The 15,619-nt window shown below is 39.8% G+C and overlaps 1 protein-coding gene across 4 annotated transcripts in view; it reads right to left on the bottom strand.

The window, feature by feature from the left end:
* The window catches only part of Amph (amphiphysin), a 186,299-nt gene that overhangs the window by 88,785 nt on the left and 81,895 nt on the right, over window positions 1–15,619 (bottom strand). For all 4 annotated transcript variants that reach the window (XM_027409380.2, XM_035441502.1, XM_035441504.1 and 1 more), the window contains exon 2: window positions 9,712–9,792. In XM_027409380.2, the coding sequence (XP_027265181.1) occupies window positions 9,712–9,792 (81 nt within the window). The remainder of the gene's footprint in view (window positions 1–9,711; window positions 9,793–15,619) is intronic.

Genomic DNA, 15,619 nt, shown 5'->3' with positions numbered 1-15,619 from the left:
TTTGAAGAACCAGCTTTTTGTTTCATACATCTTCTCACTGTTTTCTTATTTTCAGGATCTTTTTTATGTTCTTAGTCTTGCTTTCTCAGGTTTATTTCACACTTTTTCTAATTTCTTGAGGTAAGAACTAGATTAACGATTTGTGATCGCTTCTTGCTTCTAGTGTATGCATTTAATCTTGTAAGTCTTCCTTCCAGCGAGGCTCCAGCTGCCTGCAGAGGAAATGCTTTCATCTTTACAGCTTATAACGAATGAATCAGATTCTCCAAACAAACACTCTTCATTTTACTCCAATAGCCTAAATCTAGAATGCTCTCCCCAACTAAAACCCTACCTATTATATATCCTTTCTGCTCCCCCTGGATGGTGAGGCCTTTCTAGGGCATCACCAGAGTCTATCTTATCCTTTGGGATAGCGCCTAAGCCCAGCCCCGTGTGTCTTGGCTCAGGGAGTATTCCTCTATGTGATTGGGCTCCCAAAGTCCACACCTATGCTAGGGATAAGTACTGGAATATTATAGGAAGTCCTGTAGATTTTCGAGGTTTCCTCAATGAAATCCATGTTCCTGGGGTCTGGATCAGTCCCATGCTGGTATCCCAGCTATCAGTCTGGGGACCAAGAGTTCCTGGATGTTCAGGTCAGCTGTTTCTGTGGGTTTCACCAGCCTAGTCTGGACTTCTTTGCTCTTCACTCGTCCTTCTCTGCATCTGGATTCCAGTTCAGTTCAGTGATTAGTTGTGGGTGTCAGCTTCTACTTCCACCAGCTGCAGACTCTTAAGGTTGCTCCCAGATCTATGAAAATCAAAACTCTGGCATTCAGCCCAGGGATCTATGTTGTGCCTTCTGGGTGGTTCTGAAGAGGCTAAATTCTGACTGACACTGTTCTGCTAAGCCTACAACTCAGCAAATGCGGTTCTTCCTCCAACTCCAGAGGTTTCAAGACCAGAAAGGAAGATTTGTTGTCTGACTGAAATTCACTAGGCTATGATTTAGAACCAGATCATTATGCAAAACGGACCTATGAGTTCATGTTTAATAAAGGGAGTGGCTAGCACAGAAAAGAAAAAGGTCATTGCTCATATTTAGTGAAAGGTGAGTGAATGCACAAACATGTATACATTATGGCTACTTATTGTTAGAAAAATGCTCCAAAGGTATGTGCTAGGCCTAGCTATGTAGCCAAACTGCCAGCATTTCAGAATAGAAGTGCAATTTACTATAATAAAGTGTTAAGTTTCAATTCATATGTCAGCACACAGGGCAATATACTTTCTATTTATGTGCCCTTAAATGTGTATTTTCTAATTTGGGGGGGGATGGTTTTTGAGACCATGGTTTTTGGAGTTTCTCTGTGTAATGCTCTGGCTGTTCCAGAACTCACTCTGTAAATCAGGCTGCCCTCAAACTCAAAGAGATCTGCCTGCCTCTGCCTCCCAAGTACTGGGATTAAAGGCATGCTCCACCACCACCTGACTATATATGATGGCAATTTATTTCTTTTTAAACTTTGATATACACGCTCCAAGTTCTTTGAATATGTCATAAAAGTATCCTGACCGATACACATAATAAACATCTCTTTCATCTCAGAACTGAAAATACACTCCAGGAATACAGTCAAGTATCTGCAAATGTGTTCTACTTCAGAGCAAAACTTTGGGTCCTGGGGAGATAAAAAGGCGAAGCAGGATCTATGGCTCAGAGAAGTCAGAAGATGTTAGGATAGCCTAATAACTAGAGTTTCCATGTCGGCAATTGCACCTAAAAAGGATGTCAAGGTCCCAGGATTTTGTTTTTCTTCTTGGGGTATACAGATTGAGCATCTCTAATCAGAACATTAAAAGACTCTGAAATGGAAACTTTTTAAAGTTTTAAATTCAGAAGTATTACAGATTTTGGATTTTCAAATAAATGATATTCAACAAGGAAAATCTAGACAAATATCCCCAAATTTATGAGTCCCAAAGATCGGAAACATATCTGCTGCTAAGCATTGTACTAAAAGCAGGCACCCTGAAGAGTGGTTTAGAAGGAAGCAGGAACCACCTGTGCTGTGGGCCTTCACAGAGGAAATGAAGACACATGAATCACAGTTCTCTCTCCCTGTTTGAAACCCTGCTGTTGGAGCTGACCTGGATGTGTGTGCTCACATCAGCAGCCACCAAGATGTGATCTGATAGCTGCTGATGTGGGTCCTGCCAACCCACTGGTTCTTTTGTTATCCTAGCCAAGGTGAGCTTATTAACAAGAAGCGTAAATTCATTAGGCAGGAAAAGGAAATGCCAAGGTCCCTCCTCCCACTGAGGACTTTTCTCCACTTAGTAAAGGGTCCATCAGCAGGCAGCCAGGTGTGCTGAAAATAATTGGTGCCCACACCAATTAATTTTGCTACTTGTTAGAGACTCTAATGAAAGAGAAAAACCAGAAAGGGGAAAACGACCTCCAGAGAGGAAGGATTAACATCAGATTGTGTTGCTCTCTGCTGGATTACCTTTCATCATGGAAAATTCCAAACTCTTCATTGGAGAGTTCACTGATTCCATTTGCTGTTCTACCCTCATTTCTCCTTCCTCTTTATCCCAATTAAGCCATAAAAACTACAGTTGAAGTCCAACAGACCAACAAGACCATGCATACAGAACTTTCATATAGTCTGTCCCAAACAAATCATCTTTTAGAAAAAGAGACATGAGATTAAAAAAAAAAATGTGGGGCTGGAATAAATTAAATCTAAGCTCCAAACCAGAGACCAAGGACAGACCTGGTGAAACCTTTATTCCAACAAACTAGCAGGGAACATGCCAACAACTATGAGGATGTCTACTTTATAAAATGCAATTTTAGAACATTTCTTGTCACATGACTACAGTATGCAAATAAAAATTCAGTTCATTGTATACTGTCAGTCACATCATTGGGGATTGAAAAACACATATTTTTTGAAAAAACAAGAACTCTAGGTTGTCTAGTTCAGATAATGTCTCTAAGATTCTTCCTTTGAGTAATGAGTCACCATTATACAACATTAAGAATACGAGACTTTGTAGAGGTGACTGTTGTCTTGGTAGGTCATTCTTACTAAGTTAATATTTGTTCATAAACAACACCACTTTTCCAGCATATACATCAGAAGTGAATTGGTCACTCTGATAGTCAGATTTTTCTTTCTGTAACCACTGAAATCAAAAACTGGAGAGGAAAAAGAAATTAAGTAAGAACTTAGGCTGTTTCGATTGTTTTAGTACAAGGCTAGATAGCCCTAGTGTTTCTAGGCCATGGTGAGGTAGGGTGGCAAAACAGAAACGGAGAAACAAAGTTGCTTACTTCATGGAGACCTGAAAACAGAGAAGAATACCTGAACATTAATTAAAGGCTTACTTCTCCCTTTATTCCCTCTAGGTCCCCTATCTATTTGCTGGCAACACTCCATTGAGGAGGCTTCCTTTCTGCTTAATCCCTCTCTCTCTCTCTCTCTCTCTCTCTCTCTCTCTCCCTTTTAACTATATTTTTTACATATAAAACCCAGTTCTCCCCCCTCCCTTCCTCACCTTCCCCACAACTTCCCCCACTCCACCCCCACCCCCACATCAGAGAGGGTAAGGCCTTCCATGGGAAGTCAACAAAGATTGTCATATCACATAGAGGCAGGACCAAGGCCCTCCCTGCCTGTATGGCTGTATCTAGGCTTAGCAAGGTATCCCACCATAGGGAATGGGCTTGGGCTCCAAAAAGGCAGTTCAGGCACTAGGAATAAATCCTGGTCCCACTGCCAGTGGGCTACATACATTGTCTCAAATCAGAGGTTTGCTCTCCTAATCTAGGTGTTTACCAGTCCAATAAAGTTGACAAATTAAGAGTAACCATTGAAATTACCAACACATTTTAAAGGTAAAGAGGGTCTTTTACTCTATAAAATCTTGTTCTCTTTAAAGCAAAAATTCTTCAGACCTCAAATATGGTACTCAATGTGGAGTATTTTTTCCATTGAAAATAACTATGGTGCTGGAGAGATGACTCAGCATTTTCAAGCACTTGCTGCTCTTCCGAAGGACCTGAGTTCAATTCCCAGCACTCACATGGCAGCTCATAACTGTCTGTAACTCCAAGATTTGACACCCTCACATAAACATATATGCAGGCAAAACATCAGTGAACAAAAAAAAAGAACATAAATAAATTTTTAAAAAAGGACCTCCTGAAACTGAGAAGCTTCTGTAAGGCAAAGGACACAGTTAACAAGACAAAATGGCAGCCCACAGACTGGGAAAAGATCTTCACCAACCCCACATCTGACAGAGGGCTGATTTCCAAAATATACAATGAACTCAAGAAGCTAGCCACCAAAACACCAAACAATCCAATTAAAAAAGTGTGTTACAGAACTAAATAGAGAATTATCAGTAGAGGAATCTAAAATGGCTCAAAGACACTTGAGAAAGTGCTCAACATCCTTAGCCATCAGGGAAATGCAAATCAAAACAACTCTAATACCATCTTACACCTTTGAGAATGGCTAAAATAAAAAACACCAGTGACAGTCTATGCAGAAGAGGATGTTGAGAAGAAGGAACACTCCTCCACTGCTGGTGGGAGTGAAACTTGTACAGCCACTTTGGAAATCAGTATGGCGGTTTCTCAGGAAAATGGAAATCAGTCTACCTCAAGATCCAGCAATTCCACTCTTGGGCATATACCCAAAGAATGCACATTCATAGAACAAGGACATATGTTCAACTATGTTCATAGCAGCATTGTCTGTAATAGCCAGAACGTGGAAGCAACCTAGATGCCCCTCAACCAAAGAATGGATGGAAAAAATGTGGTACATTTACACAATGGAGTATATTACTGAGCAGAAAAAAATGAAATCTTGAAATTCACAGGCAAATGAATGGAACTGGAAGAACACATTCTGAGTGAAGTAACCCAATCACAGAAAGACAATGATGGTGTGTACTCACTAATATATGAATATTAGACATAGAGCAAAGGATTACCAGACTACAATCCACACCACCAGAGAAACTAGGAAACAAGGACCCCAAGAGAAAAAAACACTTGGTTCCCCAAAGAAGGGGAAAGGGACAATTACCCCTGAGCAATTGGGAGCATGGGGGGAGAGGAGGGAAGTACAAAAAAGAGAAGGGGAGAAGAGGAGGGGGAGGAAACAAGAGGGATCAGGAAGAATGAGACAGAGGAGGAATAGAGGAGAGCAAGAAAAGAGGGAGCCAGTACATGTTTAGAGAGAGGTCTGGCTGGCACTAGGGAAATGTTCAAGGATCCACAGGGATGACCCTAACTAAGAATCTAGGCAGTAGTGGAGAGGCTGATTTTGATGTCCTTCCCCTATAATGAGATTGATGACTACCTTGGTTGCCATCCTCGAGTCTTCATATAGTAACTGATCTAAGAAGAAGCAGACACCCACAGCTAAACACTGAGCCATACTCCTGGAATCCATTTGTAGAGTGGGAGAAGGGATGAGCAAAGGAGCCCAGACTTTGGTGGAGAAACCCACAGAAACAGTTGACCTGACCTAGTGAGGGCACAGAGACCCTAGTCATAAAGCTGGGGAACCAGCATTGGACCGAACCAAGCCCTCTGAATGTGGGTGCCAGCTAGAAGGCCTGGGCAGTCTATGAGACCTCTAACAGTAGCCCAGTGTTTATCCCTAGTGCACAAATGGACTTTGGGAGCCCATTCCCTATGGAGGGATACTATTGCAGCCCAGATCCACAAAAGAGGGCCTAGGCCCTCCCCGAAATGATGTGACAGACTTTGATGTTCCCCATGGAAGCCCCCACTATCCTTGGGGAGTGGGTGGAGAATGGGGGACCGGGAAGGATGGGAGGGCAAGGGAATAGGGGGATTGATGTGTAAAACAAGAATATTTCTAAAATAAAAATATATCTTCTCAATAAAAAAAGAAAAGAACTAATCCCCTCTCCTTAACCCTCTTCTCCTTACTTCTGTATCCCTAACACATTATGCCTATACTCCATGATAAAGGCTGTAAACCAACTCTTTCTGATTCCATTAGGAAACATCAAGAAAAAACATGTAGATACGTGATGTTTTTATAAAAATATTTTCAAAATGAAGTCAATGGGATTCTCAAAGACTCAAGAAACTGTATGTCTTCTGTCCTGCCTACATACTTCATGGTTATAAAACAGAATTAGTTCCTCACATTTTTCAAACTTTTTGAGTTTTGCCCAGATTTTCAATCTGTTATTTTGCTCAAGAGAGCCAATGTGCAAACCTTCAAGGGTGATTATCAGCCACTTGCCCCATCACATTTGAGAAGTGTGTGTAGTGGCAAGAATTGAGGTGGAACAGGGCAGTGGCAGCCCTTTAATTCAAGCACTCAGGAAGCAAAGGCAGGCAGGTCTCTGAGTTCAAGGCCAGCCTGGTTTAAAGAGTGAATCCCAAGACAACCAGGACCACACAGAGGAACCCTGTCTTGAAAAACCAAAAAAAAAAAAAAGAAAAAGAAAGAAAGAAAGAAAGAATAGAGGTAGAACAGTGAAGTAAAGCTACCCCAGACTTTTCTCCAAGAGGCAATGACCATTTATCTGATATAAATAATGATATAACAAACTATACTTTTTTCTAGTACCTCATACAAGGAAAAAAATTTTTCTGACATAGTGCAGTTTAAAAAAAAGTCCACAGAATGGACTCTTTTAATTATAGTTGGAAAATGCAGAGTGCCACCTAGAAATGAATACATTATAGACCAGGACAGTTTTCCAGCTAGGACTCTGGGCAACTTAAAAATGCCAGAAAAGTGATAGACAGAAAACCCAATACAGCTAATCAGATCCACAGTGATTCACTAGACAAGAAGATTGAGTTTTGAAGAGAGGATCATAAATCCTCAAGAAGGGAAAACAGCTCTAAGATTGAGTCACTTCTTCAATCTAAATCTAGTTGCCAAAAGCAGACATTGGGGGTTGTCTGGAGAAGGAACAGGGCAGTGATGTACAAGTTTCCTTGTGGAATGCCATCCAAGTTCAGGAGACATGGGAGAATTGTGCAAGGGAAAAACAGATGCTGACACATAGAATCTATTGTACTGGGGGACAATAGGTACAATTTATCCAGTGGGCCCATACTTACCATATCGCTTAGATTCTCTTTTCCATTTTAATTAATCCAAATTCACAGTAGTAGTCAGCAATTTGAAGGTACCTTTTTTTTCTACTACTTCCTTTAGTGTTTATGATGATGACCAGTGTTGGTTGCCAACTTGACTACATCAGGAATCAACTGAAACACACTTTGCTGAGCATTCCTGTAAGGTATTTTCTTGATCAAATTATTTGAAGCAAGAAGGCTCACCCTAAATCTGGGCCGCACCATCTGGTGGTAGCCCAGGTCAAAGGACATGGAAGAAGGAAGCTTTGCTTTTGCCTGCTTGTTCTCTCACTGTCATGATCATCTATCCCTGTGCTGATAGTCCTTCGCCAATATGAAAGCCAACTTCTTTGGGATTCCCAAGTACACTGAAGACCATCAGCTCTCAAGGAATATTGCAGGCCTTCAGTGCCAGATAGGGACTGCTGAAACAACCAGCTTGGTAGATGGAACAACTGCTGGATTCCTAGCCTCTCTAGTGTGACACAGGCCTTGTTACTATCCCTACTGTATGCTGGGAGCCCATCTAATAAATCTCCTGTTCTGTTAGTTCTCTTCCTTTAGAGAATTCTGACTAAGACATTCTCCACCTCCCTCCTCTTTCTTACTCGTTAAATAGAACAAGATTTCCAAAGTTTATAATAAGTTGAGCTCCTATCCACATGCACCAATCCTTAGTTCTAGAATATAATTGGCAATATTCAGGAATATATTTTAATGGAGACTAGTCTACATGGCTCTACGGCTGTTGACTTTTATAACCCATCTTGGCAAGGAAAAGAAATGGTGTGTCTCCCATTAACAGAAACAATAGAAGCCCACATGCAACTTGGAAGAAAGAACCTCTAGGATCAGGGGATTTTTATATAGAGCAAAGCTGACCAAATAACCTACAATGATCTTCCATTTAAGATTGGCTTAAGATAGCCTATGGACACAGCAGCTCCAAAGACAGTCTTCATCTTGACATTGGCCCCATGTGCAAGCCAATTTTCCATAGTCTACTGGCCCCATCTTCTTTTCATTTCTCTACTATGACAGTGATATTTGAGCCAATGATCCAAGCCTTAAAACTGGCCATTTAAAAAGTACTTTAGTTATTCATCCATGTGCTTGTTAAACAACAAATATCCATTAAAAGGACAAATATCACACAGTGCTTCTCCCTGGCTTTTTAAAATTAATTTATTTTTATTTTATGTGCATTGTTTTTTGTTTGTTTGCCATGGGTGTTGAGTCACCTGGAAATGAAATCATAGAAAATTTTAAGTTGTCATGTGGGTGCTGGGAATTGAACACGGGTCCTCTGGAAGAACAGTCAGTGCTCTTAACCCTTGAGCCATTTCTCCAGCCTCTTACACACTGCTTTACAAACTTACTTTTTACTTTCATGTCCTATGAGGAGTCTTACTTTAATATATACTCTATGAAATTTTAGCAATGTAGCTGTATCATGTATTTATGAATTTAACACATATTTATCTGTGCCTTTGGCATCAAGAGTTCAGTTCCATTTTACCCACTGAGAATAGGTATTTTGGAAAGATGCAATGTGTGTCAAAAATGCATGATCTTTTCTTTGTGTCGGGGAAGGGTTGGGTGTACCTGTGTCTGTGTGTATGGGTGTGGGAGCATGTGCCTTTGGTGGGGAGGGATATATGTGTGGAAGCAGAAGGACAACCTAAGGTACTATCCTCAGAAATACCATCACGTCCTCTGAGACAGGTCTCTTTGGCCTGAAGCTTACCAATTAGGGTAGACTGGGTAGACAACAAACCCCATGGATTCTCATGTCTTTGTCTCCCTCACCCTGGGATTATACGTGCATACTATCATGTCCTACATTTTTATATGTGTGATAAAAATAAGACTCACATCTTCTTGCTTGTGAGGTAAGAATTTTCCTGACTGAGCCATCTCTCCAGCCAAAGATTGCATGTTCTTAAAGCACACACTAACTGAAATCAATTGACAGTGCCTTTCTAGGATTCTATGAAATATGGAGTGCCAAAAGCAACATCTTTCCATTAGCTTAGCCATCTCATTGCAAAGGCACAGAATAGCACAATATAATATCCTGAAACCATACTCCAAACTCGCTTTCTGTAACCCCTGCCTCTCCGTTTGTCTTCTATAAAACATAGAAATATCAAGTATCATCTTTGTGCTATGTTAATCCACTTTGTATTGCCAGCAACACAGGATCACAGACTAAGTGCAGTATAAAGGCCTGAGATTTACTTTAGCTTGTACTTGTTGAAGATATGCAGTAATGACAGGCTTACTGACAGAGACCTGAGACAGTTCAGAGTCACATGGCAAGAATCAGAAAGCATGAATCTCTGCTCTCTATCCCTCTTCTTATAAAGCCACCAGGAATGGCTTTTTCTAATCCTATCCACTTCTGAAAAGCCTTGCCTCTAAACACCATAGTAGATTAAATTGGGACCTGAAGACTTCACAGTAGGGATTAACTTCCTACACATGAGCTTGGGGAGTGATGCAAACCATACCACACATGAAAACACCAACAGTTCTTCCTGCTGCAGAAACCTAAGATGTGGACTCACCTCTTGTCGTTTGAAGTTCTGGACATATTCTTCAAACTGTTCATCTTTTGTTTCATCAGCTTTCCCCAGCTTCTGGAGGACCTAGTTTGTGAATGAAACAAAATGATTTGATTTAACAGTGTTGCTAGAGCAGGACCACATGCTGCTTGTTCAGCAGAGACTATTGCTACTCCCTAAGGGGTCTGATCCAAAACCACCCTCGACAACACCAGATTTTCTGCTCTGGAAGTGACATGCTTGGTGACTCTGAAGCCAAATAGACTTGAATTTTAATCACAGATCAATTGCCCACAGGCTGTGTGATTTTGAGCAAGGGCCATTCGGCATTGCATTTGTTTGTTTAGATTTGAATTCCTCTAGGAGTCTATGCATAACTTTAGAACTGAAGCTAAGCTCTACTTGTCATCTTTGTTCCCAGAAGCTGGCAAAATGTATGATATGTAATAACCCAGACATGTGTTAATGAAGCAAAGCTATATGACTGGTGTGCATTCTTGGGATGGTATTCAATCCTCCTGACCCTGTTTTGGCATCCCCCTCTATTCAATAAACACTCAAAGTGGCCATGAGTATGCAACTAATGTACAACCCCATGCTAACCATACATACAACATACAACATACAACAAATAAGTCAGGTTGCAACATTTACCTTAAAAACATCTGACAGTTGTTTCTAATTTGAACTAATAAGAAAATAAAAAAATCTGACCGATAGTAGAATATGTAAGGTAAGTTGACAAAAACAGAGCAGAGATAATGTGTTGTAAGCAATACAAGGATGCTATGAAGTATTGGATCCTGTTGAGCCAAAAGCTTCAGAGGATTCTCTGTGAAGGACATTTTTAATCTGTTGTTAGGAATTCCAACTGACAGGTATGTGACAGAGTCCATTCCAGGCAATGAAGGGGTCTAAGAAAATTCACGGGAAGAAATGTGTCTGGAACACAGGACAACATGCCAAGGGAAACATTTCTTAAAGACAAATAGGAAGCCACATGAGGTTGAAGCAGATAGAGCCTGAGTGCTACAGTAAGAGTTCACTATTCTTTGATCATTGTCCTCCTGTCACAGTTTTTTAAACACTGACTTATTAAAGAACGGGGAAAAAACTCTATAAGCACTGTCTTCTTAAAATTCACCCTGTGACATCCTGTGGCATTATCAAATGTCACTGAAAAACTCTACTACAGAGATTCACATTCATTAACACACAGAATCAATGGCTGCAGGAAGCTCAGCTGCAATTCAGAGTCTTACTACTATTTTAATTATTATTATTGTTGTTGTTTCAGATGCAACAGAAGCCAAATTTGCAATAATAGCAAACTTGAATAACCAAGAGAGTCTCAGGCTATCATCTTCTCTGTGTTTTTTTTTCTAAATTTCATGATTTTCAAAAGAAGATTTTGGCTTTACAGCTGCTTTACTTATTTTCTTCTCATCATTTAAAAGTGTTTTAGAGGAAATTGTACCAGATTATCTATGGCTACTCAAACACACACACACACACACACACACACACACACACACACAGAGAGAGAGAGAGAGAGAGAGAGAGAGAGAGAGAGAGAGAGAGAGAGACAGAGACACAGAGACACAGAGACACAGAGACACAGAGACAGAGACAGAGACACAGAGACAGAGACATATGTACAGACATGCATAAGCCTAAAGGTGATGAAGGAAGGCAGCTGGCATGTATCGAATAACTTTCCCCTAGCTCTCAGAGTCCATAAACCCAACCCTTTTCAGACACTCTGTATCATAGGTCTTGCTAGGTTCAATTAACTCTTCATCTGTTAAGAGCAGCATGTAGGCAAAGGAGGCTACCAGTCTCTTCTGAGCAAGAGGAGCTGACAAATTCTCAGCTCTACAACCTGCTACAGCAGTGAATAGGCACTTCTGTACTGGGTATGAAAAAGAACACTACAAATATGTATTGCATATATGAACCTGAAATTGCAGAAGGTAATTGACCTTTACTCTCATCCTCAAGACAATCTTTGGGGGCATCTGCTTTATCCATACGGCATCTAAAGGACTAGGATCACAAAGCTAGGTAAGTGATCTCTTGGAAACTTTTAGGAACATCATCTGTTGTCCAGTGTCTCTTTCTTCACCAGTATGGTCTTTTTCTTCTCAAGGAAAGCAGGTAAGACCTACATATCAAATATAATATTCTTATTTTCGTGGACAAAATATATCAAGGCCACTGGGCTCTAAAATAATGTGTCTTATGGGCTACACAATTACAGCAGTGGGAAGATCATGGTTGGACTCCTGCTTGAAACTCTACACTGAAATTTCAAACCATGGTTCCTTATGTTTCATGTTTTAAAAATAATATGATATAAATGAGATGATGCTATAAAACAACCATGAAACAGTTCCCTACATGTACAAACAGTTTTTAACTAATTGGTGTCATTGAGGATAACAGAGTACCCAGAAGTCTGAGTTTCAGTGTTCCTGTAACTTAGTTCTGGAAGCCTTTTGCAGTAGCATCCACAGAGGAGAGCAAGGAAAGGAGGAGTGACAGTGAATCTAACCTTTACCTGGAACATTTTCAATCTAATGGCCACATAGGGACCTATGCATTCTATTTCAATTGACCCTGAAAACAGCCAACTCATCCTTGTGTTGGAGACAAATAAACTGAGACTTACAGAAAATGACACCTGAGCAAAATCACTTCCTTTGTAAGTAGAATATCTCATTCCCTATGGTGCCTTTCCCACCCCAAGGCTTTGACATTGTAAAATGGAGACTAAGAATATCAGTCCTGAAATATCAATGACAAACTTGTCTAGCTTCCAGATTTAATGCGCTCCCAAGAAGTGGTCTCTTTGGTAGGTACTAATTATTTGCCTTCCTTTCAATGTCTCTCAGTAGAACCCCACTAGAGACCCATAATTCATCATGAACTAAAATCTGAGTTTCTTGTGATGGGTAGCAAAGTTGCAATGCCCCCTGACATTATGGATATAAGAAGAAATGTTCATTCTACAGGCGGCCATGTTTCAACGCCTCAGAAATCCTGACTTGTCACAACATCAGGACCTGATCAATCTATGTGTGACCTTAGAACAGTTACTGCATTTATAATTTGGGCATGAACAGAAACACATTTGCCATCTATATTTTTCCTTTTATTGGAAATAGATTTTTTTCCTCATACAATGTATCTAGAGGGAGGTTTCTCCTCACTCTATTCTTCCCAGTTCCTCCCTTCTCACCTACCATCCAGATTTATCTCCATTCTGTCTTTTATTAGAAAACAAACAGTCTTCTAAGGGACAAAATAAAATAACTTACATAATAATAAGACAATATGAACATGCAGAAGTAAAAAGAGGCCAAGAAAATGTAGAAGTACAGATATAGATGCAGAGACCACTCTTTTGCACACTCAGGAATCTCATAAAAACACCGAACTGAGCCGGGCGTTGGTGGCACACGCCTTTAATCCCAGCACTCGGGAGGCAGAGGCAGGCGAATCTCTGTGAGTTCGAGGCCAGCCTGGTCTCCAGAGTGAGTGCCAGGATAGGCTCCAAAGCTACACAGAGAAACCCTGTCTCAAAAAACCAAAAAAAAAAAAAGAAAGAAAGAAAGAAAGAAAGAAAGAAAGAAAGAAAGAAAGAAAGAAAACACAAAACTGGAAGTCCTATTATATACCCAAATTGCATACAGAGTAATATGTGTGTGTGTGTGTGTGTGTGTGTGTGTGTGTGTGTGTAGTATATGCAATATAACATGTTATATTTAATTACATATACTACATACATTAAAAATAAAAAGTTTTTTTAAAAAGCCCTGACATAACGTTGTGAGACAAAGAGCCCCCAGAGATGTCATTGAGTTTATTTTCTGTTGGCCATCTATTTCTGGGCATGTTGTCTACCTTTACAAGTAGATTTTTCCCCAGTAAGACTCCCTTGGAGAAAACTAAATTTTTATTTTCAGGTAGTTATCAGTTGAAGATAGCTTCTGGGTTAGGGATGGAGGCATGCAGCATCTCTAATTTAAGATCTTATCTCCAAAATTTCTTTGATCAACACTTTGATCCCACATTGACACTTTCTGTCACCTTCAACTTACAAAATTCTCTCTCCTATCATATAATCATGAAGCTTCCCAATTCTTCCGTGAAGCTTTCCCAGTTCAAATGGGATTATCACCATTAACTTCTTCCAAAGTAACAAAAGTGCCCTTATGGGTTTCTGGTTATTTGTGTAATGACTAATCATTTTAATTGAACATTACTGTGTTTCGGGTTCTTTTCCAAAGACTTAAATGGGCTAATTCCTTTAATTGTCATGACAACCTTATGATACATGCTACCATGTTTGTAACTGAGGAGAACTGAACAATGAGAAGGCACAAAGATAATCATTGTAAGTGTAGATTCTTATTTAAGAGAGAACATTCATCCTATTGATTAACTATACTCTTGCTTTGAAAGTTTCTACCCATTTGATTTCACTTTCATATTACTTGGTTTATCTTCCAAATATCAAGTCTTCATAATAGCTCATATTCTCCACAACCTCCTCAATGGTAGTGTGTCACTAAGACAATAAAAAAAAACAAAACACAGGGATTAATAAACAAGTTGGGTTTTTTTGTTTTGTTTTTTGTTTGTTTGTTTTTTTTTTTTGTTTTTCGAGACAGGGTTTCTCTGTGTAGCTTTGGAGCCTATCCTGGCACTCGCTCTGGAGACCAGGCTGGCCTCAAACTCACAGAGATCCACCTACCTCTGCCTTCCTAGTGCTGGGATTAAAGGCATGCGCCACCACTGCCCGGCTAATAAACAAGTTTTATTATTTAGTTGAGTGACAGTTTAGTTCTGTGTATATGCTGATTTTTTTTTGTCAACCTGATACAAACCTAGATATTTGAGAAGAGAGAATTTTAATTAAGAAAATGTGTCCATAAGATTGGCCTAAAGCAAGTCTGTTAGTCTTTTTCTTTTTCTTTTTCATTTACTTTTTATTAGAAACAAGATTGTTTTACATGACAATCATGTGGAAGGGCCCAACACATTGTAGTTGGTATTATCCTTGGGCTATTTGTTCTGGGTTATATAAGAAGATTTGGATTTAGGGCTTTAATTTCATTGCACATTACTATTTGAAAACAATAGAATTTTAATTGGTAACCTTAGTTTTTGTTTTTCAAATGGTAAATAATAGATGCAAAGAAAGATGTACTTTCAGTGAAAATCCGCATCATTCCCTCAGGGCTGTGCTTATTCTCCCAGGCTCTCTGAGCCCAGAAGTTCCAATTTTAAAAGAAAAATAAAAAGTCAAATAGAGAGGCAGAGCAAGAACATTAAAAGTTAGAGTGCTTCATGGTAAGGTCTCTTTCCATGTCCTCTCCAGCAGTGATCTCCTGGGACTGAGTTGCAAATATTGTTCCAATGGCAGGTTTCTTGTATTCTTTCCTAGAGAAATTACACCTGCCTAAAGTAGCCAAGCACATTACCCAAGGATTTAGAAAATCTAGTTTGAATACTTTCTCCATAGTGTAAAGAGAAAATTCTAATTAAGTTTTATGTTCCCAAAGTGGAAGGCAAATTCACTACTGACTGCAGCTGTGGTTGGGGAATAGCAGCTCTGTTTAATATTTAAATTAGAAATGGGGTAGTAAGTTGGCAGCTCTCAGGAAAAAAAAAAAACCAAAAACTTGGCATTTGAAGTCAGAGGGAAAAAATCACACTCTTCCTTTTACCATCGAAATGGTTTCTGTTAATTAAGAGAAAAGATCAAAGCAAAGTTCAGCTGTACTTATGTCTGACCCCCAAGCAGCAGCATCAGTCTTGTGATTCAGAAGTGGAGAAGTTGATAAGGGCAAGCGATGCAAACTTGAAAGAAGTTCAAAAGGAAGGCCAATTGGGGATATCAAGA

The sequence above is a fragment of the Cricetulus griseus genome, chromosome 3 (genome assembly GCF_003668045.3).
Source record: "Cricetulus griseus strain 17A/GY chromosome 3, alternate assembly CriGri-PICRH-1.0, whole genome shotgun sequence".
Taxonomy (NCBI): Eukaryota; Metazoa; Chordata; class Mammalia; order Rodentia; family Cricetidae; genus Cricetulus; species Cricetulus griseus.
This window is presented reverse-complemented; position numbering and strand designations above follow the sequence as displayed.